This window comes from Scyliorhinus torazame, chromosome 11 (assembly GCF_047496885.1).
Source record: "Scyliorhinus torazame isolate Kashiwa2021f chromosome 11, sScyTor2.1, whole genome shotgun sequence".
Taxonomy (NCBI): Eukaryota; Metazoa; Chordata; class Chondrichthyes; order Carcharhiniformes; family Scyliorhinidae; genus Scyliorhinus; species Scyliorhinus torazame.
This window is the reverse complement of record NC_092717.1, coordinates 106,725,455-106,753,286: the sequence shown is the minus strand read 5'-3', so window position 1 is coordinate 106,753,286 and position 27,832 is coordinate 106,725,455. Positions and strand designations below refer to the sequence as shown.

General features: G+C 45.8%; 1 protein-coding gene across 1 annotated transcript in view; it reads left to right on the top strand.

The window, feature by feature from the left end:
* Window positions 1–24,471, top strand: part of xkr9 (XK, Kell blood group complex subunit-related family, member 9) — a 43,755-nt gene extending 19,284 nt beyond the window's left edge. The window contains exons 2-3 of the mRNA XM_072467583.1: window positions 10,879–11,066; window positions 21,547–24,471. Of these exons, the coding sequence (XP_072323684.1) occupies window positions 10,879–11,066; window positions 21,547–22,283 (925 nt within the window). The 3' untranslated portion in view covers window positions 22,284–24,471. The remainder of the gene's footprint in view (window positions 1–10,878; window positions 11,067–21,546) is intronic.
* Window positions 24,472–27,832: the final 3,361 nt, after the last annotated feature.

Sequence of the window (27,832 nt, the reverse complement as noted above, 5' to 3'; positions counted from 1 at the left end):
GGAGTTGCATCACTGTAAGTTGATTAGGGACCCAGGAGTGTGCGGGAGCTGAAGAGCACGATGTGGTATATTTGATTCCGAAATTCAGGACTACCAAAACAATGTTTTATCTGTCCCATTTCTCACTGTTATGCCATATATCTAGCCAGTTACCTCTTGAATACACAGTTACGATTTGGCTCTACTGCCTTCCCTGGCAGTCTTTATCTAATATTCACCACCCCTTATGCAAAGCAATTAAATTTAATCTCTATGCTCCATCATCCCTGTACCAAAAAAAAGTCAAGCAGCGTGCCTTAATGACTATCATCCAGTGGCTCTGACATCCATCATCATGAAGTGCTTTGAAAGGTTAGTCATGGCACAAATCAACTCCAGTCTTCCGGATTGCCTTGATCCATTACAGTGCGTCTACTGCTGCAACAGGTCCACAGCAGACGCCATCTCCATGGCCCTGCACTCTACCCTGGAACACCTAGATAACAAAGACACCTATGTCAGACTTCTATTTATTTATTTTTTAAAAATATATTTTATTCAAAATTTTTGGCCAACCATGACAGTACATTGTGTATCCTTTACACAGTAATATAACAATATAAATAACAATGGCCAGTTTTAAGCAAGAAATAAATAATATATAAACAACATCAAAATTAAAAAACAAAACTAAATGGCAACAGACTCCTATTTATTGACTACAGCTCAGCCTTCAACGCCATCATTCCTACAAAATTCATCTCCAAACCCCGCGGCCTTGGCCTCGGCTCCTCCCTCTGCGACTGGATCCTGAACTTTCTAACCCACAGGCCACAATCAGTAAAGATAGGCAACAACACCTCCTCCACGATCATCCTCAACACCGGTGCCCCACAATGCTGTGTCCTCAGCCCCCTACTATACTCCTTATACACCTATGACTGTGTGGCCAAATTCCCCTCCAACTCGATTTTCAAATTTGCTGACGGCACCACCGTAGTGGGTCGGATTTCAAACAATGACGAGACAGAGTATAGGAATGAGGTAGAGAATCTGGTGAACTGGTGCGACGCCAATAATCTTTCCCTCAATGTCAACAAAACTAAGGAGATTGTCATTGACTTCAGGAAGCGTAATGGAGAACATGCCCCTGTCTCCATCAATGGGAACGAAGTAGAAAGGGTCGAAAGCTTCAAGTTTTTAGGTGTACAGATCACCAACAGCCTGCCCTGGTCCCCCCATGCCGACACTAGTTAAGAAAGCCCACCAACGATTCTACTTTCTCAGAAGACTAAAGAAATTTGGCATGTAAGCTACGACTCTCACCTACTTCTCCAGATGCACCATAGAAAGCATTCTTTCTGGTTGTATCACAGATTGGTATGGAGCATGCTCTGCCCAAGACCGCACGAAACTACAAAAGGTTGTGAATGTAGCCCAGTCCATCACGCAAACCAGCCTCACATCCATTGACTCTATCTATAATTCCCACTGCATCGGAAAGGCAACCAGCATAATTAAGGACCCCACGTACCCCGGACATACTCTCTCCCACCTTCTCCCGTCAGGAAAAAGATACCAAAGTTTAAAAAATATATATATATTTATTAAAGTTTTTAACACAATGTTTCTCCCTTACAAACAATACCCCCCCCCCCCCCCCCCGTAAAAAGAAACGAGAAATTGCGCGGAGCAAGATATATACATGGCAAAATAGTATATTTACATAGCTTTGTACACTGGCTCTCTCCCGTACGTGCCAGTTTCCCCGACTCTTCATGTTATCTCTTGCTCATCCACCCCCCCCAGGCAGCTCCCCCTCCCCTCCCCCCCCTCCCCGGACGTCTCTCCCCCCCCCCCTCCCCCAGGTTGCTGCTGCTGCTGACCGACCCTCCTCTAACGCTCCGTGTGATAGTCTAGGAACGGTTGCCACCGCCTGTAGAACCACTGCGCAGACCCTCTCAAGGCGAACTTAATCCTCTCCAACTTTAAGAACCCAGCCATATCGTTTATCCAGGCCTCCACGCTAGGGGGCTTCGCCTCCTTCCACATTAGCAAGATCCTTCGCCGGGCTACTAGGGACGCAAAGGCCAGAATACCGGCCTCTTTCGCCTCCTGCACTCCCGGTTCGTCCACTACTCCGAATATTGCTAGCCCCCAGCTTGGCTTGACCCGGACTTTCACCACCTGAGATATTGCTCCCGCCACTCCTCTCCAGAACCCCTCCAGTGCCGGGCATGACCAAAACATATGGACATGGTTCGCCGGGCTCCCTGAGCACCTTCCACATCTGTCCTCTACCCCAAAGAACCTGCTCAACCTCGCCCCCGTCAGGTGAGCTCTGTGAACCACCTTAAATTGTATCAGGCTGAGCCTGGCACACGAGGAGGAGGAATTAATCCTACCTAGGGCATCCGCCCACAGATCTTCCTCGATCTCCTCCCCCAGCTCCTCCTCCCATTTACCCTTCAACTAAAGATACCAAAGTTTGAGGTCACGTACCGACCGACTCAAGAACAACTTCTTCCCTACTGCCATCAGACTTTTAAATGGACCTACCTCGTATTAAGTTGATCTTTTTTCTACACCTTGCTATAACTGTAATATATTCTGCAGTCTCTCCTTCCTTCCCTATGGACGTATGCATTGTTTGTACAGCATGCAAGAAACAATACTTTTCACTGTATACCAATACATGTGACAATAATAAATCAAATCAAATCTTTCCTCTAACTTTGAACCATGCTCCTCTTAACATTGTTTGTCAGTGTGATAAATGTGTTATCAAAGCTCAATTTATCTACACTTCTTAGAATTTTTTCTGTCTCCTAAGCTTTCAATTTTGTTGTCCTTAGTTGTATCCTTCAAAAAACCAGGAAGTTCCAATTGTAGTATGGTGGCCTACTTGGGTTCATCGAGTAGAAATTGCAGCACAAAACTAGGCCATTTGACGCAGTGGGTGAAATATAATGGTTGTGATAGAGTCTTGTTTGCCAGTTGGAGAACCGGTAGGAGCCCACATCGCTTCCATTAATAATGGCCCACCAGTATTAACTATCCCGCCCTTTGAAACATCATTAATCCTCCACCATAAACATCCTCAGGGTTACCACCATAGGCCAAAACCTCAAAACTTTCTTCCTAACTGCATTGTGGCAGTACTTACACCACAAGGCTTGCAGTGGTTCAGGAAGGTGGATCGGCACCAACTTCTCAAGGGCAATTACAGATGGGCAGTAAACGCTGGCCTTGCTGCGATGTCAACATCCCGTGAATGAATAACAAAAAAAACATGCAAGCTCACAAGCGTTCTTTAAGCCATTTGTGCAGATAAAACAGGAAGAACATTGCACATAACCGGTGCTGGATTAGTTGAACTGGGAGAGTAATGGGCGGCATTCTCCAACCCCCCACCGGGTCGGAGAAACGCCGGGGGGCGGCGTGAATCCCGCCCCCGCCGGCCACCGAATTTTCCGGCACCGGAGATTCGGTGGGGGCGGGAATCGTGCCGCGCCAGTCGGCAGGCACCCCCCGGTGATTCTCCGGCCCGCAATGGGCCAAAGTCCCGCTGCCGCTATGCCAGTCCCGCCGGCGTGAATTAAACCAGCTCCCGTACCAGCGGCACTGGCAGCGCTGCGGGCTCCGGGGTCCTGGAAGGGGGGGGGGGGGCGCGGGGTGATCTGGCCCCAGGGGGGTGCCCCCACGGTGGCCTGGCCCGTGACCTGGGCCCACCCATCTGCAGGCAGGCCTGTGCCGTGGGGGCAGTCTTTCCCCTCCACGTCGGCCATTGCCTCCACGATGGCCGACGCGGAGGTGACCCCCCATGCGCATGCGCGAGGGTGACGTCAGCAGCTGCTGACGATCCCGCGCATGCGCGGACATCCGCTGGCCGGCGGAGTCCCTTCGGCCCCGGCTGGCGTGGCGCCAAAGGCCTTCCACGCCAGCCGGCGGGACAGCAACCACTCCGGTGTGGGCCTAGCCCCTAAAGGTGAGGGCTTGGCCCCTAAAGGTGCGGAGGAATCCGCACCTTTGGGGCGGCCCGACGCCGGAGTGGATCACGCCACTCCATCCCGCCGGGACCCCCCGCCAGGTAGTGGAGAATCCCGCCCTTTATTACCAAAAACTTTGAATCTCCATGACGTTGAAGCATGCTGAGAATAAGCAGACAAACAGGAGAGGCTGGGGAATTCAGTGAGGTTAAAGGTAATGTAACATCAATAAAGGTTGAGCCAGGTTCAACGTAAATATTGTCAGTTTTTTGTGTTTACTCAAGGTATTGAAATGTTTCCACAGTTTGCCATTATTGCTTTGAGGAGAAGTATAATCTGTACACAGCTAATCAAGCTCTTCCATTTGCATTTGCTGATTGGGATCCTTCAACTGATCCACCACCATGGAAATGATCTCATAGATTCAGTGCTCCATGATCAATTTTTTCCTGGACCCCTGAGCTCTGGTTTTCTCAGTTCCTCAGCCAAGTGCAGTCAGGTACTGGCCTTTCCTCTACTCCTGCCACATCTTCCTGTTCGCCGTTGCTTGGTGCATCATTTGAGTGCTGCTGAGTTGGTGGCTGGCTATTTAAGATAGCATGATGGAGATTCAGAGTCTGGTACTCAAAGAATCACACAGGAGGTGCTCTTTTGTATGGGACAGTTAACTTTAAAAAAAAAATTTTTTAGAGTACCTAATTCATTTTTTCCAATTAAGGGGCAATTCAGCGTGGCCAATCCACCTAGCTTGTACATTTTTGGGTTGTGGGGGCGAAACCCACGCAAACATGGGGAGAATGTGCAAACTCCACACGGACAGTGACCCAGAGCCGGGATCGAACCTGGGACCTCGGCGCCGTGAGTAAGAGGGGAGGGAGTTAACTTCTGGCTAAGTATCGCATCGGAGGACTGAAAAGGACATTCATGCAGATCTTGAAATAATGATCGAATTATGGGACCCATCCAAATCTACCAAACTGGTTGGAGGCCATACCTAGCACAAAGGACCCAGCAATAGCCCTTCTGGCTGTTGGAAGCCAATCAAGCCAAATCCCAGGACACTTCTGCAGCAGATCCTCAGGGTAGTGTCAGTTGTTTAATAAATGACCTTCCCTCCAACATAGGGTCAGAAGTAATGATGTTTGCTGATGTTTACACAATATTCAGCACTATTTGCAACTCCTCAGATACTGAAGCAGTCTGTGCCTATATGCAGCAAGACCTGGATAACAATCGGGCTTAGGTTGATAAGTGGGAAGTAAAATTTAAAGCAGACACGTGCCAGGCAATGGCCATCTTCAACAAGAGATTGGAGGTTTTGGGTCTGTTTTGCTTGCAGAAAAGAAGGCTGAGAGGAGACATGGTAGAGCTATTCAAGATCATGAGAGGTATGGACAGAGTAAACAGTGCAAAACTGTTCCCACCCAAGAACTAGAGGGCACAGATTCAAAAAATGGGCAAAAGTATTTTTTCACTCAGAGGATGGTTGGAGCCTGGAACAAACTATGTTATTCTCTCAGTCTGAATAAAGATTGTAGACTTCCAGTTAACACAAATACTTTATTCAGTGGGTTTGTTCTGTTTCCAGAGCTTAACTAGATATAATACAGTCCAGAGGTATGACCAGTGAAGCTAAGGTAAACTGCCTATGCTGAGCTGTCTCTGTCTGCTGCTGCTCACTAGCCCTGTGCTTCTGAAAGATCCTACCTTGGGCTGGACCCTTTATACCTGTCTCTGATGCTGCCCTCTAGTGATGCTGTGGCTGTTACATCTGTCTGTAGTCCCTGGTGTATGTGCAGATGTATGTACAGATGTACAGATCACTACACAAACGTCCTGAGTGGATGGTGGTGGCAAGTTTGATCAACGTATCCAGTAGGGAATTGGATTGCTATCTGAAATGAAAGAATGGGTAAGGTTACGGGAATAAGGCAGGGGAGTGGAGCGAGGTTGAATGGTCTTTCAGAGAGCCATTGCAGACTCGACAGGCTGAATGGCCTCCTTCTGCACTGTAAAAATTCTGTGAAAAGAGAATCTCACCATATCTTCTTGACATTACAATTACTGAATACCCCACCATCAACTACCTGGGTGTTATCATTGACCATAAAACTAACTGAATCAGCCATATAAATAGTATGGCTACCAGAGCAGGTTGGAAGCTCAGAATTTTGTAGGGAGTAACCAACCTGCTGACACCCCAAAGTCTGTCCACCATCTACAAGGCACACATCAGGAGTGTGTTGGAATATTCTCCACTTATCTGGTTGAGTGCAGCTCCAAAGGCACACCAGAAAGTCTGCACTATGGAGGACAAAGCAAACCACTTGACTGACATCCCATCCACCGTCTTCAACATTCACTCCTTCCACCAGTGACAAACATTGTAGTGTGTACCATCTACAAGATACTCTGCAGCGATCTTTGATCGCACCTTCCAAATCTGCGACCTCTACTACTAGCAAGGACAAGAGCAGCAGATGCACAGGAACACCACTACCTGCAAGTTCCCTTTCAACTATCTCGCCATTCTCTCGTTGTTGCTGGGTCAAAAACCTGGAACTGCCTTCCTAACAGCACTGTTCGTATATGTGCACTAGATAGATAGCAGCAATCCAAGAAGGCAGCATACCAGCACCTTCTCAAGGGTAATGCGGGATGGACAATAAATGCTGTCCTTGAATGAATAGAAAAATTAATTGTTTAACTAAGAGAGGGATAACAGATGGAGGGTTTTCAGGGTGGCACAGGGCAGGGATATGAAAGTTGGGGGACCTGTTTGTGGGCGGGAAGTTCGCGAGCCTGGGTGAGGTGGAGGAGAAGTACGGGCTCCCCCCCGTGGAACACCTTCAGGTACTTACAGGTAAGGGCGTTTACCAGGTGACAAGTGGTGGAATTCCCACGGCTGTTGCCACACACAGTACAGGACAGGGTGCTCTCGGGGAGGTGGGTGGGAGTATGGAAGATCTCGGAAACTTACCAGGTGATGCAGGAGGAGAAGGAGGCCTCAGTGGTGGAGATGAAAGGTAAGTGGGAGGAGGAGTTGGGAGAGGAGATTGAGGAAGGGACGTGGGCAGATGCCCTAGGGAGGGTGAACTCTTCCTCTTCGTGTGCGAGGCTCAGCCTCATTCAGTTTAAGGTACTGCACAGGGCACACATGACCGGGACAAGGATGAGCCGGTTCTTTGGGGGAGAGGACAGATGTGTTAGATGCTCAGGGAGCCCAGCAAATCACACCCATATGTTCTGGGCATGCCCAGCGCTGGAGGAATTTTGGAAGGGCATAGCGAGGACAGTGTCGAGGGTGGTAGGATCCAGGGTCAAATCGGGCTGGGGGCTCGCAATATTTGGGGTGGCAGAGGAGCCGGGAGTGCAGGAGGCGAAAGAGGCCGGTATTCTGGCCTTTGCGTCTTTGGTAGCCCGGCGGAGGATTCTTCTTCAGTGGAAGGATGCGAGGCCCCCAAGCGTGGAATCCTGGATCAGCGATATGGCAGGGTTCATTAAATTGGAGAGGGTGAAATTCGCCTTGAGTGGTCGGTACAAGGGTTCTTTCGGCGGTGGCAACCGTTCTTAGACTTCCTGACAGAACGGTAGACGTTGGTCAATGGCAGCAGCAACTCGGGGGGGGTGGGGGGGGGGCTTACTTTATTCCTGTTTTTGTTACTTACACTGGAGGGTCTGAGGGGGTGTATTTACCTGTTGTGTTAAGTCGGGGTGTTAATGTTAATTTATTATTTATGTACAGGGAGGAGGGGGGTATGGAGGGTTGTTTTTCTGGACTGTGTTTTGTACTTAACCCTGTTGGGTTCCTTTTTCATTTTGTTATTGATATTTTATGAAAACCTTAATAAAAATTATATTTTTTTAAAAACTAAGAGAGGGATGTTATTATTAATATTGACTTGCGTGGGCAGGGGGGTCAATGGCAATTCAGCCCACACCATTCACTTTATGTTCTCGTTGCTTATTCCCCTTCTTCAGTCTTATCTCTCTGCATTTATCCACATTAAACAAAACTGATGCTTGACAGCCCAACTTCTGAATTTTTCAAGCCTGTTATTTACAGCCACCCTGCCACTTCCCAGTTGGCATCAACAACAAATTATGACTGCCTTGTTTCTGTCCCTCTTCCAAATGATTTATTTATCAGAAATGGCGAATCCTTGAGTGACCTGTCAGTTGTCTCCTTGCATATTCATGCTTGACCAAACTTATGAAATGTTTTGAAGAAATAATGGAACACAAAATTTAAAAGCACCGTGATTTACATGCATTTTCAAAAATAAGGTATCACATCAGGGACTCATGGCAAAGGTGCATTGAATTGAATTAAGAAGAAAGAGATGGAGGCGAGAAAACAAAGAGTGGGGTTAAAATTAAGTTGTGAACATGTGGTGAATACTGTTCCTCAGGGAACTTGGTTGCGGCGCTGTTATTTACTACATACTTAACTGAAGGCCCTGCCTTCTGAACCTCGCCTCTCGCCTGAGGTGTGGTGACCCTCGGGTTAAATCACCATCAGTCAGCTCTCCCCCTCAAAAGGGAAAGCAGCATATGGCCATGTGGGACTAGTGACTTTACTTTTTACTTAAGTGACATTAATACAGCAGAATGTTATGAGGGCTGAAGGGTTACAGCTATGGAGAGAAGCAGGAACATTCTTTGTTTGAAAAATTTAAGGGGGGAAATGATCAAGGTCTTTGTGGTTACAAGGATTTATGATTGGATAACTAGATTGACTTTTTCACTGGCTCGAGTGACTGGATGTCTAGGTTTGACCAGGACTGTCTCAGTTTTTCACTAAGTGTCCCAGTATCCTGACAATTTTCTCCAAATTGCTCAAATGTCTTAGTTTTCAGCTCTGCTAAGGCTCCTCCCCTTTGCCCTGCCCTTCACATTGAACTTACAGTCGGGAAAAAAACCTTCACATTGCACTGCATCCTGGGAATCGGGCCAGCTCCACTCTGGATTCTGCAGCAATTTAGCAATGGCCACCACTGTTATTTTACAGCCAAGAAGAGCAGTAGCTCAGTCCAAGGGAGTTAACACTGCCTTTTTGGCACCGTCATTACTGATGATGCCTTTTAAACATCCTTGTGGCACCAAGTCACTAGTCTGGCTTGCCTGGCGTCACAACACGCACCGCTCAGCCCAACCTGCTGCTGGTGCTCCATAACCATTCTGCCCTTCAGTCCTCTTCAACATTCCCATTGTCTCCTGCTCTGGAAGTCACCCTCGCTGATGCGCCAACATCTGTGTGGTAAGGAAATGTCAGTCACTTTGCAAGTTAGGATGGTCCTGTCCCACTGTTCCAGTTGACCTCAAGAGGTAGAGTGGTATGTTCATAGCAGGTAACTCAATTGCACAATTAGTCTCCTATTAAACTTCAGAAGTATTTGATATGCCAATTAGGTAAAGATGGACTAGGTGTACAAATTGTAACTCGAGTATCTAATACTCAAGGTGCACCTACTACCAGGAGGAAATGCGTATATTTGTGAAAATGATATTCACTGATAGGTGATAAATGTTCATAAATGCAGTCCTTCTGCGTGCCAACACAATCTGTTCAGAATATGTGTTCAACTGTAACTAATGCCTGGATTGCTGACAATGCTGTTCTGAGCTACTTGTTCATAATGACTACAATTCCACTGCATATTGTTGTTGGTACAGAAGTGGAGGAACAGTGCAATATGTAAAATTGTAGCACAATGAAGAATAATTGAAATGGTTTCTTGAAAACTTGAAGTGTGTTCCAGCGAAGCAATACTGGGTTATAGTAAATTGATTGGGCACGTCTCAGTGATTCTAAATCGAAGGAATAGGGTTCCAAACTCTGGCTGGACATTTTTCAGGAGATGTCATCACACAACCTCCTATTTTCAACTACCCCTCCCCCAATGTCTGCCATTTTTTGCCCAACATGCCAATTATCACCAAGTCCCACCTTCCCAAGGCTTTGCAATGTATGCCGGTTTTGATTTTTGAAAATCTGGTCATTGTACCATTGGTCAGCAAGAGAACAACAAGGAGGTTGGAAAAAGTTATTTCTATAGAAGATATTTAGGATATTGAATTATCAATTGCAAAATAATATGGAAGCAAAGTCCATAAATGATTTTGAAAGGAAATTAGATCCTTGAAAAAGAGCAATAGACTCATGAGGAAAAACCCAAAAGAAGTACCATAGAAGTTCCTCTTAGAATTATCCTTGACCCAATCACCCTCAGTTACTCCGGCAATGGCCTTCCTTGTGTCATAAGGTCAGGGTGCGTTGTTTACTGTTAATTCCACAAGGTAGAACTCCATTTACAATTTCTCTCATGAGGGAGCAGCCCATGCCAGCCTACAGCAGGTCTGGGCTAATACCAGTTTTGGCCTAAGATCCATAATCAGGCTGACAAATGGCAGCTAACCTCTGCATCACAAGTGCCAGGTAATGACCATTGTTAATAATAGTAAACCTAGGCCTTCAGTGGCAGCATCAACACCAATCTCCCAACATCAACATTCCAGGTGTTGCCCTTGACCAGAATCTGAACCAGAACAGCCATATCAATACAGTAGCCACAAGAGCAGGTCAGACTCTGATGAGTGGCCCATATCCTGATCCCTCAAAGCCTTTCCAACATCTATAAGCTTCAGACCAGTAGAAGGCTGGAATAGATATCACCCAGCTGATCAAGCACTGCTGCAACAGCACTCAAGAAGTTTCATCCTTTCTATGCTTCAGCTCTACCAAAGTTCTTGCATACAAAATACATATTTGTTGACTAGTTTCTCTGCCCTGATGCTTCTCATTTGCTTTTGATCAGAAAACAATATGGCAGTTGTGTTTAAAGTAAATAGTTAATATAACGTGGGTCTATGTTGCCTTTACTTCCAAAAGCATTTTTCTCTTTTAAAGGTTCATAAAAGCACTTGTGACAGGATACAAAGCAGCATTTAAACAAGAAGATACTCACATGGCTGTCATTTATGAAGTAACAGACTTAAGCATGTTACGATTGTTTGAGGCATTTTTGGAAACCATACCTCAACTTGTTCTTCAGACTTTCATCCTCCTGGTGTCTGCTGACCGAGAGTATATTCAGTGTAAGTTTATTTGATATTGCTTTTACTTATAATGTCACTGGCCCCAGGGGCAGAAATTTTACTGACCTGATCTGCAAGGAGTTTTAACTCCACAGTGTTTCTCTGAAATTAGTGTTAGGTTCCCTGCTCAGAGGTGCAGCATGTTTGACAGCTGGGCCTTTAGTCAGGCAGAAAGCCAGTCAGTGGCAATCGCAGTAACAGATGATAATGTGAATGGGAATGAGGCGGGAGTGTCAACTGGTGGGCCACGATTGGAGGGTGGCTGACCAGAGAGGGACACTTAACTCTTGAACCAGCAAGACCTTGAAGAAACTGCCAGGTCCCCTGATGCTTAGGAAACCCTGCTGGCAACAGTTACATTTCAATGAAGTTTGCTGCCTCATTATCATATTTAAAGTTCCAGACCTCCTCTGTGGATCGGATTTCTCACCGGGCCAACGTCTGGCCTCAGTTAAAGCTGGAAATGGGCAGGTTGGAGACAGGTTTGGGTGGAGAAACAAATTCCTGAGACTTTAATCACCACCAACCCCGGCCCCCAATCCAAATCCACTATTTTTATTTTCAGTTAAAAATTTAGTCCTAAACATAGTTGTTTGAAGAACTGGGTTTATGGTTTATTTAGGGTATATTTTCATGAGTTTAATACATATTTTGTTACATTTTAAAAATTGTGTGCAATCTCACAGTCCTCATTTAATGTCCCAAAAGGACCAGCCATGGTTTTCCTGTTGCCATGGTAGAATTTCCACTGGGATTTACTGATCTCCCATCATAACATTGGCTCAATATTTGTTCAAACTCTGGAGAAACTAATGAAATTACCTTTACACCATATCTTTGGGGTGTCTGCTCATCTTCCATTCGAGTTTGGAAACAAACCACCATAGATGTTACAGGCATCTTGGGAGGTGAGGTCGGAGGGCTGAGTTCCCATGTTAATGGGGTCTAGACGTTGTCACAGTAACTCCGGCCTCACTATCCTATATTTACTCCAGGTGCTGCTTCTCCCCATATGAATTGAGGACTATGAAGATTTCCAAGAAGGTTACCAGAGAAATTTGTAACCTCCTGGAACACCGCTGTCTGAAGATGCGGGTATGAAATACCAGCATACGGACAAAGTACTTCTCTTTACAACCTGACTGTGGTGTTGGGTGTTCTGACACACAGATGAGCCAACACAGTTGCATATGGTACAACGCTTCTTTATTTAAACTTGGTATTTACAGTTTGGTCTTTGCACTCTGCACGTGGGGGGTTCCCTGCTTGTGGTGTTTTAACAGCTCTTTCTTGTTCCCTTCTCCCCAGACCTACTGACCACCAGGTGTCGTGCTCGTGCTTTTTATATGGTTGGTGTTCTTGTCTGTGATTGGTTGTGGTGTTGTGTACTCTGATTTGCCTGTTAGTGTGTCCATCATGATGTGTGTGTTTGAATATCATGACATCCCCCCTTTTTACAAAGATATGTGCCTACGTGGTGATAAATATGATCGTGTCGTGAGTGCATCTAGGAGTGTGTGTGTGTCGTGTGCAGCATGTGCATATGACGGAACTATGTACATGGGGCGATGTCGGGTGCGTCACATGAGCCAAGTTGTACCATAACATAAATGCGAACGAGAGAAGAAGAAAAAAAACTTGAACAGTTGTCCAGTCAGACGACCTCTGGAACGATAAACAACAACAGGTTATCATGTAAAATTGTGCAACTTGTTAAACATATGAACGGTATTATAAGTCCAGTCTAATGGGCTTGCGACGAGTTCGGGTTGACCGCCTCAAGGGTGGATCAAGAACCACCGGCTGCTGTGCAGGCCTGGCCATGGGCGGCGACGGAAAGGGCGTGATGTGCGGCAGCTCCACAAAGTCATCCTCGGAAGCCTGTTGAGGATCTGGCGTGTGCGTGCTGTGTGGCTGTGAGCGTGGAAGTCGGCGAAGGGCGCGCCGATTGCGGCGACGCACGGAACCATCCGGCATGCGAACCAGGAACGAGCGGGGAGCCACTTGTCGGAGGACTTCGGCCGGTGCTGACCAGCCACCATACGGTTGATGGACGCGTACTTTGTCTCCGGAGGACAGGGGGGGCAGGTCCGTCGCTCGTGTGTCGTACCGACTTTTCTGGCGATCACGCTGCAGTTGCATGTTCCGAAGAACCGCCTCATGGTCTGTCGTTGGTGCCAGGATGGACGGTACCGTCGTCCTGAGGGAGCGACCCATTAGTAGCTGCGCTGGCGAGAGACCCGTGGATAACGGGGCCGATCGATAGGCCAGCAAGGCAAGGTTAAAGTCCGATCCGGCAGCAGCCGCCTTGCACAGGAGCCGCTTGGCGATGTGGACACCCTTTTCAGCCTTCCCGTTCGATTGTGGATGCAGAGGGCTGGACGTCACATGAGTGAAACCATATGCTGCGGCAAAGGACGACCATTCACGGCTGGCAAAACAAGGTCCATTGTCTGACATGACAGTCCTTGGAATGCCATAGCGAGCAAATGTTTCCTTGCAGGCCCCAATGACTGCGGACGACGTCAGATCATGGAGAGGCATGACTTCCGGGTAGTTTGAGAAGTAGTCTATAATAACAATGTAATCTCTGCCGAGCGCGTGAAATAGGTCAACACCCACCTTCGCCCAGGGGGACGTCACCATCTCGTGTGGTAGAAGTGTTTCCGGAGGTTGCGCCGGCTGAAACCTCTGACAGGTTGTGCAGTTGAGCACCATGTTGGCTATGTCTTCATTAATACCCGGCCAATATACCGCCTCCCGGGCCCTTCGTCTGCATTTTTCGACGCCCAAGTGGCCTTCGTGTAGTTGATGAAGAATCATCTGGCGCACGCTGTGCGGAATAACGATCCTGTGTGATTTCATAAGGACCCCGTCTATGTTGGTGAGATCATCTCGCACATTATAAAACTGGGGGCACTGCCCTTTTAGCCACCCTTCCGTCATGTGGCGCATCACTCGCTGCAGAAGGGGGTCAGTCGCCGTCTCTGCGCGTATGTGGGCCAGACTAGGATCATCAGCTGGCAGATTTGCTGCTGTCAGAGTTACGTGTGCCTCAATTTGACGCACGAACCCCTCCGCATCTGGTGGTGTGCTCACTGCTCGGGAAAGAGTGTCCGCCACGATGAGTTCCTTCCCCGGAGTGTAGATCAGTTCAAAATCGTACCTCCTGAGTTTAAGTAAGATGCGCTGGAGGCGAGGAGTCATGTCGTTCAGGTCTTTGTTAATGATGTTGACCAGGGGGCGGTGGTCAGTTTCGACCGTAAATCGTGGCAGGCCATACACATAGTCGTGGAACTTGTCCAGTCCAGTTAACAAGCCCAGGCATTCTTTTTCGATTTGCGCGTAGCGCTGTTCGGTAGGGGTCATGGCTCGTGAGGCATACGCAACCGGGGCCCATGATGACGTGCTGTCTTTTTGCAGGAGTACCGCTCCAATACCAGATTGGCTGGCGTCTGTTGAGATCTTTGTAGGGCGAGTCGTGTCAAAGAAGGCCAGCACTGGTGCCGTGACCAGTTTGTGCTTGAGCTCCTCCCATTCCCGCTGATGCGATTGGTGCCAGTTGAATTCTGTCGATTTTTTTACGAGATGGCGCATATTTGTTGTATGAGAAGCCAGGTTGGGAATGAACTTCCCAAGGAAGTTGACCATGCCCAGGAATCTTAAGACAGTCTTCTTGTCAGCCGGTCGTGGCATGGCTGTGATGGCGCTAACCTTGTCTGCATCGGGACGGACCCCTGACCTTGAGATGTGGTCCCCGAGGAATTTCAGCTCCGTCTGGCCGAAGGCACATTTCGCACGGTTGAGACGCAGGCCATTTTGTCGTATGCGGGTAAAGACACGTCGTAGACGATGCATGTGTTCCTGCGGAGTGGTGGACCAAATGATGATATCGTCCACATATACACGTACCCCTTCGATGCCTTCCATCATCTGCTCCATAATGCGGTGGAATACTTCAGATGCCGAAATGATGCCGAATGGCATCCGGTTGTAGCAGAATCTGCCAAAAGGGGTGTTGAATGTGCATAGTCTTCGGCTGGCCGGGTCCAGTTGGATCTGCCAGAATCCTTTGGACGCATCCAATTTAGTGAATATTTTGGCTCGCGCCATCTCGCTGGTGAGGTCTTCTCGTTTCGGGATGGGATAGTGTTCCCGCATGATATTGTTATTCAGATCTTTTGGATCTATACATATACGGAGCTCGCCAGAGGGCTTCTTTACACAGACCATGGAGCTGACCCATGGCGTGGGCTCCGTGACCCTGGATAGGACCCCTTGGTCCTGAAGAATCTGCAGTTGTGCCTTGAGGCGGTCTTTGAGTGGCGCAGGAACCCTGCGAGGTGCATGAACGACAGGGATGGCGTCCGGTCTGAGTCGAATCTTGTACGTGTATGGCAATGTCCCCATGCCTTCAAAAACCTCCTGGTTGTGAGCAAGGAGGGAATGGAGATTTGCGTGGAACTCAGCATCCGGGAAGTCGGATGTCTCATCTGGAGAGAGAGACATAATGCGCTGTACCAGGTGAAGGACCTTACACGCCTGTGCGCCCAGTAACGAGTCCTTTGATGAGCTGACAACTTCGAAGGGGAGTGTGGCCGTGTACCTCTTGTGAGTCACCTGTAGCTGGCAAGATCCTATGGACGGGATGACGTTCCCGTTATAGTCAACCATCTTGAGCCGGGATGGCGTGATGGGTGGTTTGACCTTCATGGCCTGGACTGCAGAGTAAGCAATCAGGTTGGCAGATGCGCCGGTGTCCAGACGGAAGGCGACGCGAGATCGGTTGACCGTCAGGGTGGCACACCACTCATCGGCTGGATTGATGGCATTGACCTTGTTGACATCAATGACGGAAACTCGGAAGGCATCCTGGTCATCTGCATCACTTAACTGGAAGTCTTGATGCGTGGGCTGGACGGTCCTGACTCGTCTGCGAGGTTGTCGAGGATGCGCCGGATCCATGGGTTGAGCCGAACGACAGTGGGCTGCGTAGTGGCCCATCGTGCCACATCTGTGGCACTGTCGGTTTTTTGCAGGACATTGCCCTTTTAAATGTAGAGCTCCACAATTGCCGCACGTCATGACGTCACGGCGTTCGTTGCGCCACTGCGCATGCGCAGTGCGATCTTGCGGTGGGCGCGCCTGCGCAGTGCGTCCCTCGTTGTGGCCGTTATTTTTGGCGCGCACCTGCGCGGGAGACCGCGAAAAGCGCGGGAAGCGGCCGCTGTCGTCCGGGCCGTGGGTCGGGAGGTAATCGACGGCCTGGATGCGTTCGACGTCGTGGGCGGCCTGGCTTGCCGATTCGACGGCTGGGGACCCCCTCCGTGCCAACTCGGACGCCTGAAATCGGGCAAAACGGCAGGTAGCATTTTCGTGGAGGACACAGGCTTCCACAGCAGACGCTAAGGTGAGGCTTTTCATTTTAAGAAGCTGCTGGCGTAGGCCACTGGAGGCAACGCCAAAAACAATCTGGTCCCTGATCATGGACTCTGTGGTGGTGCCGTAACCGCAGGACTGCGCTAGAATCCGGAGGTGCGTCAAAAAGGGTTGAAAAAGCTCCTCCTTACCTTGCAGGCGTTGCTGAAAGAGGTATCTTTCAAAACTTTCATTTACTTCAACTTGAAAGTGCTGGTCCAGTTTGAGGATGACCGTGTCATATTTGGCTTGGCTTTCGCCTTCTTCGAACACCAGTGAGTTGAAGACGTCGGTTGCGTGCGGACCTGCGTAGAAGAGGAGCATTGCAATCTTCGAGTCATCCGAGACATTCTGTTTTTCGGTGGCACGGATGTACAGGTCAAATCGCTGCCTGTAGAGCTTCCAGTTGGTACCTAGGTTCCCCGTGACTTGCATCGGCTGCGGTTTGCCGGTGTGGTCCATGTCCAGAATGGCAGGTTAGTAGGCAGGTATCGATCCACTCCTGTACCATGTGGTGTTGGGTGTTCTGACACACAGATGAGCCAACACAGTTGCATATGGTACAACGCTTCTTTATTTAAACTTGGTATTTACAGTTTGGTCTTTGCACTCTGCACGTGGGGGGTTCCCTGCTTGTGGTGTTTTAACAGCTCTTTCTTGTTCCCTTCTCCCCAGACCTACTGACCACCAGGTGTCGTGCTCGTGCTTTTTATATGGTTGGTGTTCTTGTCTGTGATTGGTTGTGGTGTTGTGTACTCTGATTTGCCTGTTAGTGTGTCCATCATGATGTGTGTGTTTGAATATCATGACACTGACCACAGAGGAGGTCTGGAACTTTAAATATGATAATGAGGCAGCAAGCTTAATTGAAATGTAACTGTTGCCGGCCGGGTTTCCTAAGCATCAGGGGACCTGGCAGCTTCTTCAAAGTCTTGCTGGTTCAAGAGTTAAGTGTCCTTTCATCGACCGCCCTCGTCTCCCATTGAGAAACCTATTGTGATATTATTGGAACTGTGGGGGAAATAGCAGCAATACAGCAATTGCTACACTGCCTAAATGACAGCAGAAACATAAGCAAATAAAATGCTCTAAAAATCATTGGCTTTGTCTTCTGACTCGGTTCTTTAAATTAACTTTTCTATAAAGCTCATTCCCTTGCAACCATATACACCATTTCATATGGGTGCTTATCTCACTCAGTGTAATACTGTACATAACAGCAGAAAACTGTGTGAATGTCAAAATGATATATTTTTTTGCACAACTTCAAGCAGCAGCTTCCTGCTTCATTCACTGCTTTGAAACTAGATGGAGAGTTTATGATTCATGCTCAATTTTCCAATTGGATTTTGCCCATTTAGAACCAGAGAACTATACAGGTGGGTGTAATTTGGCCCATTTTGTCAATGCCAGCTCTTTGGTTTGGCAATCAGAATTCTACATTTAACATAGCTGGATCTAGACTAACTGGTTTATGACTCCCCTCCTGAATAAACATATTAAACAAGCAATTCTGCAGTTTCACTGGATGTCGACATAACTAATGATAATTGTGACCAGGACCTCTGCAATCTCTTCCCTGACCTCTTTCAACAGCCCCGAGTGCAAGTCACCTGGGTCTGGTGACGTCTTCACTTTCAATTCAACAAACTGTTTAGAGCAAATTCCTGTTCTCTCTTACAACTGGAATGTTTTATTCTCCACTGGTGAACCAGTGGATCTGGTGTATTTGGATTTTCAGAAAGATTTTGATAAAGTCCCACATAAGAAGTTAGGGTGCAAAATGCTAAAGTCCATTATAAAGGATGCAATAACAGGACACTTGGAAAATAGACAAAGTCAACATGGATTTATGAAAGGGAAATTATGTTTGACAAATCTGGAGTATTTTGAGGATGTAACTAGTAGAATAGCTAAGGCTGAACTAGTGGATGTGGTGAATTTGGATTTTCCGAAAGCTTTTGATAAAGCCTCACATAAGAGGTTAATGTGCAAAATTAAAGGGCATGGGATTAGGGGTAATATAGCGGCATGGATTGAGAATTGGCTAGCAGACTGGAAAGAACGAGTAGGAATAAATAGGTCTTTTTCAAAGTGGCAGGCTGTGACTAGTGGGGTCCTGCAAGGACCAGTGAGTGGCCCTAGACATCCGCAACACACATCAATGATTTGGATGAGGGAACCAAATGTAATATTTCCAAGTTTGCTGATGACACAAAACATAGTGGAAACATGAGCAGTGAGGAGGATGTTAAGAGGCTTCAAGGTGATTGAGATAAATTGAGTGAGTGGGCAAATACGTGGCAGATGAAGTATAATGTGGACAAATGTGAAGCTATCCACTACAGATGGAGAAACCAAATGGTAGAATATTATTGAAATGGTGAGAGATTGTTGAAATGTTGATTGTAAGGATCCTCCTGTAACCCTGTTTATTCCTGTTTTCTCCATTCTTTTATTTCTCTTATTTTTATTATTGCAATTTTTGTCCATGGACAATTAATGGGCCTGTGCCTTTAATGCGGATTTTGCCTTTAATTCGAGGAGAAGCCTTGGGTGGTTTAAACTGAAGATTGACTGGACCCTAAGACAAAGCAGTCTGCGTGGAGCTGTCTGGAATTTCAACCAGCAGATTCTAGAGGGTTGTGCTGCCTTTAATTCAAACAATCAGAATCCAGAACGATTTAACTGACATCAGTGATGTCTCAGGTCGACTGACTTGGCTGGTGGCCAATGAATGAGCCAAAGAGGCTGTCTGCTCGGTCCTGGGTAGTGATTGGATATTGTCTTTCTGGAATGTTCTTCAGAGACATGAGGTTCCATTTTTTCTTTGAGTTTGAATTCTGGCAGCAGAGGTGTAAGACCCAGCTGAGTTCTCTCCAGAAAAAGTGATTGCTAATCCTCTGCAAGAAAAGATCCAGCCAACTCTTTCTCTCCAACAAGCCTGTGAGTGTTTGATTGCTGAAAACAGCACCAGGAGGAGAACCCATGAGCTGATGCACAGTCTGAGGAAACAAAGTCTCTGACCCTCCGTGGAATGTTTAAAAAAGGTTCAATGTTTTAAAAATTGCAGGAATACCAGTGCGGGCTGCAAAATTAGAGACTTTAAACCTCACTTATACTGGGAAGAAAGTGCACTGAAGAAATCATCAACTGAAGCAAAGACTTTTATCTTTTGCCCTTAACCCTTATTATTTTCACCCCTTTCCACCCATCTGTGTGTGTCTGTCTTATGTGTGTGAATGGGTAGAGAGTGGGCAGTTAAAGGTAGTAGACCATAGAGGTATCATAGATTATACAGTGCAGAAAGAGGCCATTCGGCCCATCGAGTCTGCACCTGCTCTTGGAAAGAGCACCCTACCCAAGGTCAACACCTCCACCCCACCCCCATAACTCAGTAACCCCACCCAACACCAAGAGCAATTTTGGACACTAAGGGCAATTTATCATGGCCAATCCACCTAACCTGCACATCTTTGGACTGTGGGAGGAAACTGGAGCACCCGGAGGAAACCCACGCACACATGGGGAGGATGTGCAGACTCCGCACAGACAGTGACCCAAGCCGGAATCGAACCTGGGACCCTGGAGCTGTGTAGCAATTGTGCTATCCACAATGCTACCGTGCCAATACCAGCTTGCTGTTATTCCATATACTTATAAGGTAGTAAACCAGATGACTGCAGATTATTGCAATATCCAAAGATTTGGAGAATTGTATCTGAATTATTGGTTAATTCACTTGAGTTGGGACTTTGGGGCCTGTGGGGCTGGAATCAATCGGGCACTAACCCAGTGTGTGGTAACATGATGTACAAAGGGACATGAGTGTCCTGGTACACAAGTCGCTGAAAGCAAGCATGCAAGTACAGTGAACAGTTAGGAAGGCCTTCATTGCAAGCGGACTTGAGTACAGGAGCAAGAATGTCTTACTGCCGCTGTAGTGGCCTTGGTGGGAGACCACACCAGGAGTATTGTGTGCAGTTTTGGTCTCCTTATCTAAGAAAGTGTATACTTGCCATTGATAGAGTGCAGTGAAGGCTCACCAGACTGATTCCTGGGATGGCAGAGCTGCCGTTTGAGGAGAGATTGGGTTGACTAGGACTGTAGTCACTGGAATTTAGACGAATTAGAGAGAATCTCATTGAAATGTATAAAATGATGACCGATATGCAGGGATGTTCTTCCCTCTGGTTGGGAGGTGTAAAACAAGGGGTCACAGTCTCAGGATTTGGGGTAGGCTATTTAGAACTGAGGTGAGAAGAACGTTCTTCACTTGGAAGATGGTAAACCTGTGGAATTCTCAAGCACAGAAGGCTGTGGAGGCCAAGACACTGAATATATTTAAGAAGAAGGAAATAGATTTCTAGGCTTTAAAGGTATCAAAGATGGGGAGAGCACGCTGAGGTAGAGGATCAGCCATGTTCATATTGAATGGCTGAAGGGCCGTTGGGCCTATTCTGCTCCTAATTTCTATGTTTCTATAGTTCTAGGACACGTTCATGCATGTGTCCATTCAGTTCATTGAGACTTAAGAGCAAGGGGATAAAACTCCACTATCGTCGCTGTGATATTACTACAGCTAATGCCTGGCGTGAAAGCAAGTTACACTGGAGATGTTGTCCCAGCCCACAGTGGCTGTGCTAAAGATAGAAAGACTTGCTTTATTTAGTGTTTTTTCACTGGATATTCAAAGCACTTTACAGTCAATGATGTACTTTTGAAGTGTAATGTAGGAACACTAAAAATTATTAACATTAAAATTATACTATTCCCCACTCAATTTACAGCGATGTTACATCCTGGTGGTGAAGTTATGATAGACCACACACAACATGACTAAGATGGTTCATAGAGTGTCAAAAATCATTTTAGCGGCCTGGAATAAAACTACCATGAATAATAATAACATGATTGGAAGCATTATGTATCTTCTGAGATTGATCCTGAGGCTGCAATGATAGAGAAGTTCTAAAGTGCTCAATATTGCTGTTTATTAATACCATAAAGTAATGAAGGACACTGAATTATATCAACATATCATGTTCCTTTTCTATTGCAGATGGTTCTGTGATTGCATCTTGCATGAGCATTTCATGGGCCACTTTGGATTACTATGCGGCACTAAAGAAATCTTTGTCCACTCAACGGAGACTAACTTGTGGATTCCCTTATGTGACGTACTTTTCTTACAAGCTGTTAACACTTGGTGCCAGGATTTTGAGCATAACCCTACTGGTTATTCTGCATCCCTTGGTTGCTGTTGCTTACCTGGTTGTTTTGTGGCTAATCATGTTTATCTGTGTCTTGATGCAAAAGACCACATTTGGTAAATCTAACTGTCAAGAAACTATTTACAGGATAGTAGTCGGCGTCATCTTACTTTTCACCTTTTTCAATATAAAAGGTCAGAATACAAGACTAGTGATGACTCTCTATTATTTATTTAGAACCTTTGAAACTACCGCATTACTTCTCTTATATTGGTTCATGAAAGGCTTTCTGCACGACAGAGGATATGATCTGCCCATCAGCATAACTGTAGGGCTATCATTAGTTATAGGGATTGGCTGTCTTGTGCTGTACTATAAATGTTTCCATCCTCACATTTATTCAGAAGCTGCAACTGATGAAGACTCTAATAATTCTCAAAGGTTTCCTGATGAAGTTGATGGAGTCCTGCCTGAAATTCCAGCAGTGAGACTTAACAACATAAATGAAAACAGCAGCATGATTCATTCACCGGTCCCTAATCCTAGAATAGGAAACAGTAGAATAACCAATTGTTTAACATTTTAATTAAATGAGAATAGGGCACAAGCGGATTTTATTTGAACACCTTTTGGACTTGCATGGATCCATTTTCTCTCAAGTTTCACAGCAGCTCTCATAACTGGTGGATGTTGTTCTTTCCAGTCTGAAAGCTATATTTATATTTACAATTTAGAATTGATGATTGGCGAGTTGTTAAAATGAAGCCTCCTGCCATCGAGGTGTACATTAAACATTCCGTGACACCATTCAGAAAATAATAGGGAGTTTACCTGGCAGCAGTGAGTAATGTTTCTCGTTCCTCAGCTAACACAGAAACAACATAAATAATCACTCCCCTCGTCTCATGGGATCACCTGTAAGCAAAATCATTGTACTATATGGCTGAATGATGATCACTATACTCCAAAAGTACTTGGTGACATTGCTGAAAGATTGACAGGGTTGTTTGTTCCCACCCCATGAATAAATAAAAAGCATGTGTAAAGCAATTTGCGGTAATATATATAATTGGTTGCACACATCCTTGTGCATTGCTATCAATAATTTCTAACTCCATATTTTAAATCTAGATCTGAATTTATAGATTAAAACAATGAATACATTTAGCTACAGCTAAATAGATGAAGCCCAAATGTTCAGTGAATGTTAACTACACCTCCAGTTGTCTTGGGAAAGCGGACAGCATAATCAAAGATCCCTCCCACTCGGGTTATTCTCTCTTCCAAACCTCTTCCATTGGGCAGGAGATACAAAAGTCTGAGAACACGCATCAAAACGTTTTTTAAAAAACGCTTCGTCCCCGCTATTACCAGACTCCTGAATGACCCTCTTATGGACTGAACTGATCTGTTCCAACATCTTCTCTACTGAGTAGTACTACACTCCATATGCTCACCCGAGGTCTATGTATTTATATTGTGTATTTATGTATGTCCTATGTTTTTCATGTATGGAATGATCTGTCTGGATTGTACAGAACAATGCTTTCCATTGTACCTCGTTACACGTGACAATAAATCAAATCCAAATTCAAATGTACCCATAGAGATACCTTTAACGGGTCATTTATCCTTAGTGACTGGTATGGTAGTTCTTTCTGTTTTTTGAAAAACACAAGTTCCTGGCAAAATCAATTCAGTGGTTTCATTTTCACATAAAACTTTCAGTTTCTGCACAATTTAACATAATAATTTTTACTATAGGGTGCTAAAAGAATTAAGCCAGATTTATAAATAAACTTCAAGAAGTTGCATGTCAAATAAAGAGGACAAACTTAGCAAATTATGAACTATGTACTTTATGCCAGTGTACCAAAATTCACATAATCTATTCATCAGAACATCTGGGCGAGGAATATCCAAACAGTTTATCAACTTCTCACAATAATTCCATCAAATATTAATAGGAACCATTTGGAAGCTCAAAAGTCTCTAGCCTCGGTAATTACCAAGTAAACAAAAGAAACTTAGAATTTATGATAGTGGGCTGGGCTGATAACAAGAGGAGAGCTGTAATGACATCTTGCTGCTACAGACACAATAAGAACAGTGAGAGAGAGAAGTTGCATTTTCATACCGTCTTTCATGGCCTCACCAATGAAGCACATTTGAAGCATCTTCTTGCAATAATGTTGGGAAATGCTGTAGTTTGCACGCAGCAAGGTTTCACAGACAAGATTGAGATGAATGACCAGGCAATATGCTTTAATGATGTTGGTTGAGTGATAATTCTTGGCCAAGATAGCAGGGGAACTCCTCTGATGTTCTTTGAATAGTGCCATGCTCATATTCATCTGAGAGGGAAACCAGAGGCTGGATTTGACACCTCATCCAAGGATTGGCACCGCTCTCTGCTGTACTGGTGTGCCAACCAAGATTATGTGTCCAGGTGTAAGACTGGAAAGCACATTCTAGACTTAGAGGCATCCTTGATTCCAGTGAGCTCCAGCTGCTTACTAAGCAATTTAGTGACTACGCAAGTCAAACTCAGACAAGGAAAAATGTACCTTTGTCTAGAAAATCCCTCTCCCAATGTCCACAACAATTAAACATCCTGATTCTGAAGCATGCAACATTGCTTCACCAGTATGTACAACTGTGATATGGATTTCCTAACTGGAGTCTCTGAGGCCATCTAATCTCTGAATTTGTTTGTATTTATTCTCTTGTACTTATTTCTGTTATTGTTGTGAATAAAGTATGTTTCTTTTTAATTCTGCCAATTCTGATTTCCTTTGGGCAGGTGACTCCTTTTGGAACGGAAGTCACTGAATGTAATAAAAACAGAAGTGCTGGAAAAACCCATCAGGTCTGCAGCATCTGTGGCAAGAGAAAAAGTTAACATTTTGTGTCCAATTTGACTCTTCTTCAGAATTGAAGAGAGGTAGAAATGTGATGGGTTTTATGTTGTTAAAAAAGGGAGAGGATAAGGTTGAGCAAAAGGGAAGTTCAGGGGTAGGTTACAGGGCAGGGGAGATTACATGACAAAGGTATCGTGGGACAAAGGCAAAGAGAGCGGGAATGGTAGTTGTAAAGGAACAAAGTGATGACCCAGAGAACAAAATAATGAGTGGAGGAACAAATATAAAATGACGGTCAGAGTTAATGATCTGTTGAACTCAATGTTGAGTCCGGAAGGCTGTAGAATGCCCAATCAGAAGATGAGGTTCTGTCTCTCAAGCTTGCATTGGGCTTCACTGGAACATTGCATCTGGCCCAGGGCAGAATTCTGAGCATGAAAGCAAGGTAGGGAACTGAAATGGCAAGCGACATAGAAGGTCGGGGTCATGCTTGCGGACTGAATGGCAGTGTTCTACAAAGAGGTCACTCCGTCTATATTTGCCCTCCCAATGTAGAGCGGTCACAATGTGAGCATCAAATACAATGAACAAATTGAAAGAAGTACAAGCAAATCACTGCTTCACTTGGAAGATGTATTTGGGCCTTGGACAGTGAGGATGGAGGAGATGTGTTACACATCTTGTGATTGCATGGGAAATGGTATGGGAAAGGAGTGAGGCATTGGGGATGATGGAAGACTGCAGCTGGGTGTCGAGGAGGGTACGGTCCTTTCAGAATGCTGACAGGAGAGTGACGTGATATCTTACGAGAGTTGGTGGAAATTATGAAGACTAGCCTTTGAATAGGGAGGCTGGTGGATTGGAAAGTGAGGACAAGGGGAACCCTATCACGGTTCTGAAAGGAAAGGGAAGAGATTAGATGGATATGACACAGTTGAGGGCCCTGTCAATGCGGGGTAATCCTTGGCTGAAGAAAATGAAAGACAAGTTGGAAGCGTCATTGGGGAAGTTGGCATAACCAAAACTGACTGGGCAGAGACAGTGAAACTGGGAGAATGGAAAGGAGCTCTTACAGAAAGCAGGATGAGGAGGTGTAGTCAGGGTGACAGTTGGGTGAAGAGGTGTAGCCAGGGTGGCAGTCGGGTGAGAAGGTGTAGTCAGCGTGGTGACAGTTGTGTGAGGAGGTGTAGTCAGGGTGACAGTCAGATGCGGAGGTCCAATCAGGGTGCAGTCGGATGAGCAGGTGTAGTCAGGGTGACAGTCGGCGAGGAGATGTAGTCAGGGTGACAGTTGGGGAGGAGGTGTAGTCAGGGTGACAGTCAGATGAGGAGGTGTAGTCAGTGTGACAGTCGGGTGAGGGGGTGTAGTCAGTGTGACAGTCGGGTGAGGGGGTGTAGTCAGGGTGACAGTCGGGTGTGGAGGTGTAGTCAGGGTGACAGTTGGGTGAGGAGGTGTAGTCAGGGTGACAGTCGGGTGTGGAGATGTAGTCAGGGTGACAGTCAGGTGAGGGGGAGTAGTCAGGATGACAGTCAGGTGAGGAGGTGTAGTCGGGTGAGGAGGTGTAGTCAGTGTTATGTTCTTGTACAGAGACAATTACTGAGTCGGTGTACCAAATTAAATCTAGTCCAAGATAGTTAATTTTATTACAGTGGGCGGCAAGATGGTGCAGTGGTTAGCACTGTTGGCTCATGGCGCCGAGGACCTGGGTTCGAACCCGGCCCTGGGTCACAGTCCATGTGGAGTTTTCACATTCCCCCTGTGTCTGCGTGAGTCTCACCCCCACAACCCAAAAAGATGTGCAAGGTAGGTGAATTGGCCATGATAAATTGTCCCTTAATTAGTAAAAAAGAATTTGATACTCTAAATTTATTAAAAAGAAAAGTTATTATAGTATAAAAAACTGGATCGGAAACTAATGCTGTAAAACTGGAACTAATACAAACCCGACTGAGCACGATGGTTTCTCCTCAAGACTCCCCCCCCCCCCCCCCCCCCAGGCTATAGAGCCACGTGCTACCTCTTGCCTGACACCTACTGGTCAGAGGCTATACATATTTACATGTACAATTGTTAATGCATATCATTACACCCCCTTTCCTTGAGATTTTGAAGAAAACATACAATATTTCAGTAAATTTTACATATGATATGCATAACAATGTATTTTACATCATGTACAGTTATATTGTCCATTGACAGATTCAATCGTACCGGTTTCTTTCTGTTTCTCGTTGATCATCTCAACTTTGGTAAATCTGGTGAATCTGTGGATAGTTCTGAACTTCTGTTGGTACATCTAGTATGATTGTATCATTGCTCTGAACACCATTCTGTATATTGACATTTAACCTGTTCACTGCTTATGTCGGTTTCGATAAATGTAACCTTTCATATACATCCTCGCCTTGCTGTTCAGCAACAGGTTGTTTCACATTTAAGAGTGCTTGTCTATTCCTCCTTAAAACCTGTCTTTGCTCAGTTATCACAGTATAGGACCTTGGACCTGTTTTCTGCAATACTTTAGCACGTTTTGACCAGCCAACAGGATCCTCCACTCTCACCATGTCATTTGGTTTCAAAGGTTTCAGACTCCTGGTAGACTTGTCATAATATTCCTTTTGTTTCCTCCTCTGCGATTCCATTTGATCTCTGATCTTCTCAGTCAGCCTTTGCTTGGTGTGGCATGGCAGAGTTGTTCATAGTTTCCGATTCATCAATATTGCTGCTGGCGATAAACCACAACTTAATGGAGATGTTTGTTAACTTAGCAGTGCTAAATATGGATCATCTTTACTGTCCATAGCCTTCTTCAGTAACTGCTTGACTATCTGAACCTCCTTTTCTACTTTGCCATTTGATTGCGGGTATAATGGACTTGACGTGACATGCTTAAAATCATATTGCCGTGCAAATTCCTGCCATTCTTTATTGTTAAAGCATGGCCCATAATCACTCATTACTAACTCAGGTATTCCATGCCATGCAAACATTGCTTTTGTATGCATGATTACACAATTTGTTGTTGAGCTCGATAATTGTGCTATCTCTGGATAATTTGAGTAATAATCTAGCACTATCAAATATTCTTTACCATCAAGGTAGAATGAGTCTACCTCAATCTTTTGCCAAGGAACTGACACAATTTCACCTATTTTCATTGGTTCCTTTGCTTGTCCACCATGTTCTGTATGTCTTTGTTTATTCCTGGCCAATATCCAGTGTCTCGTGCTCTTCGCTTGCATTTCTCGATTCCAAGGTGACCCTCATGAATCTT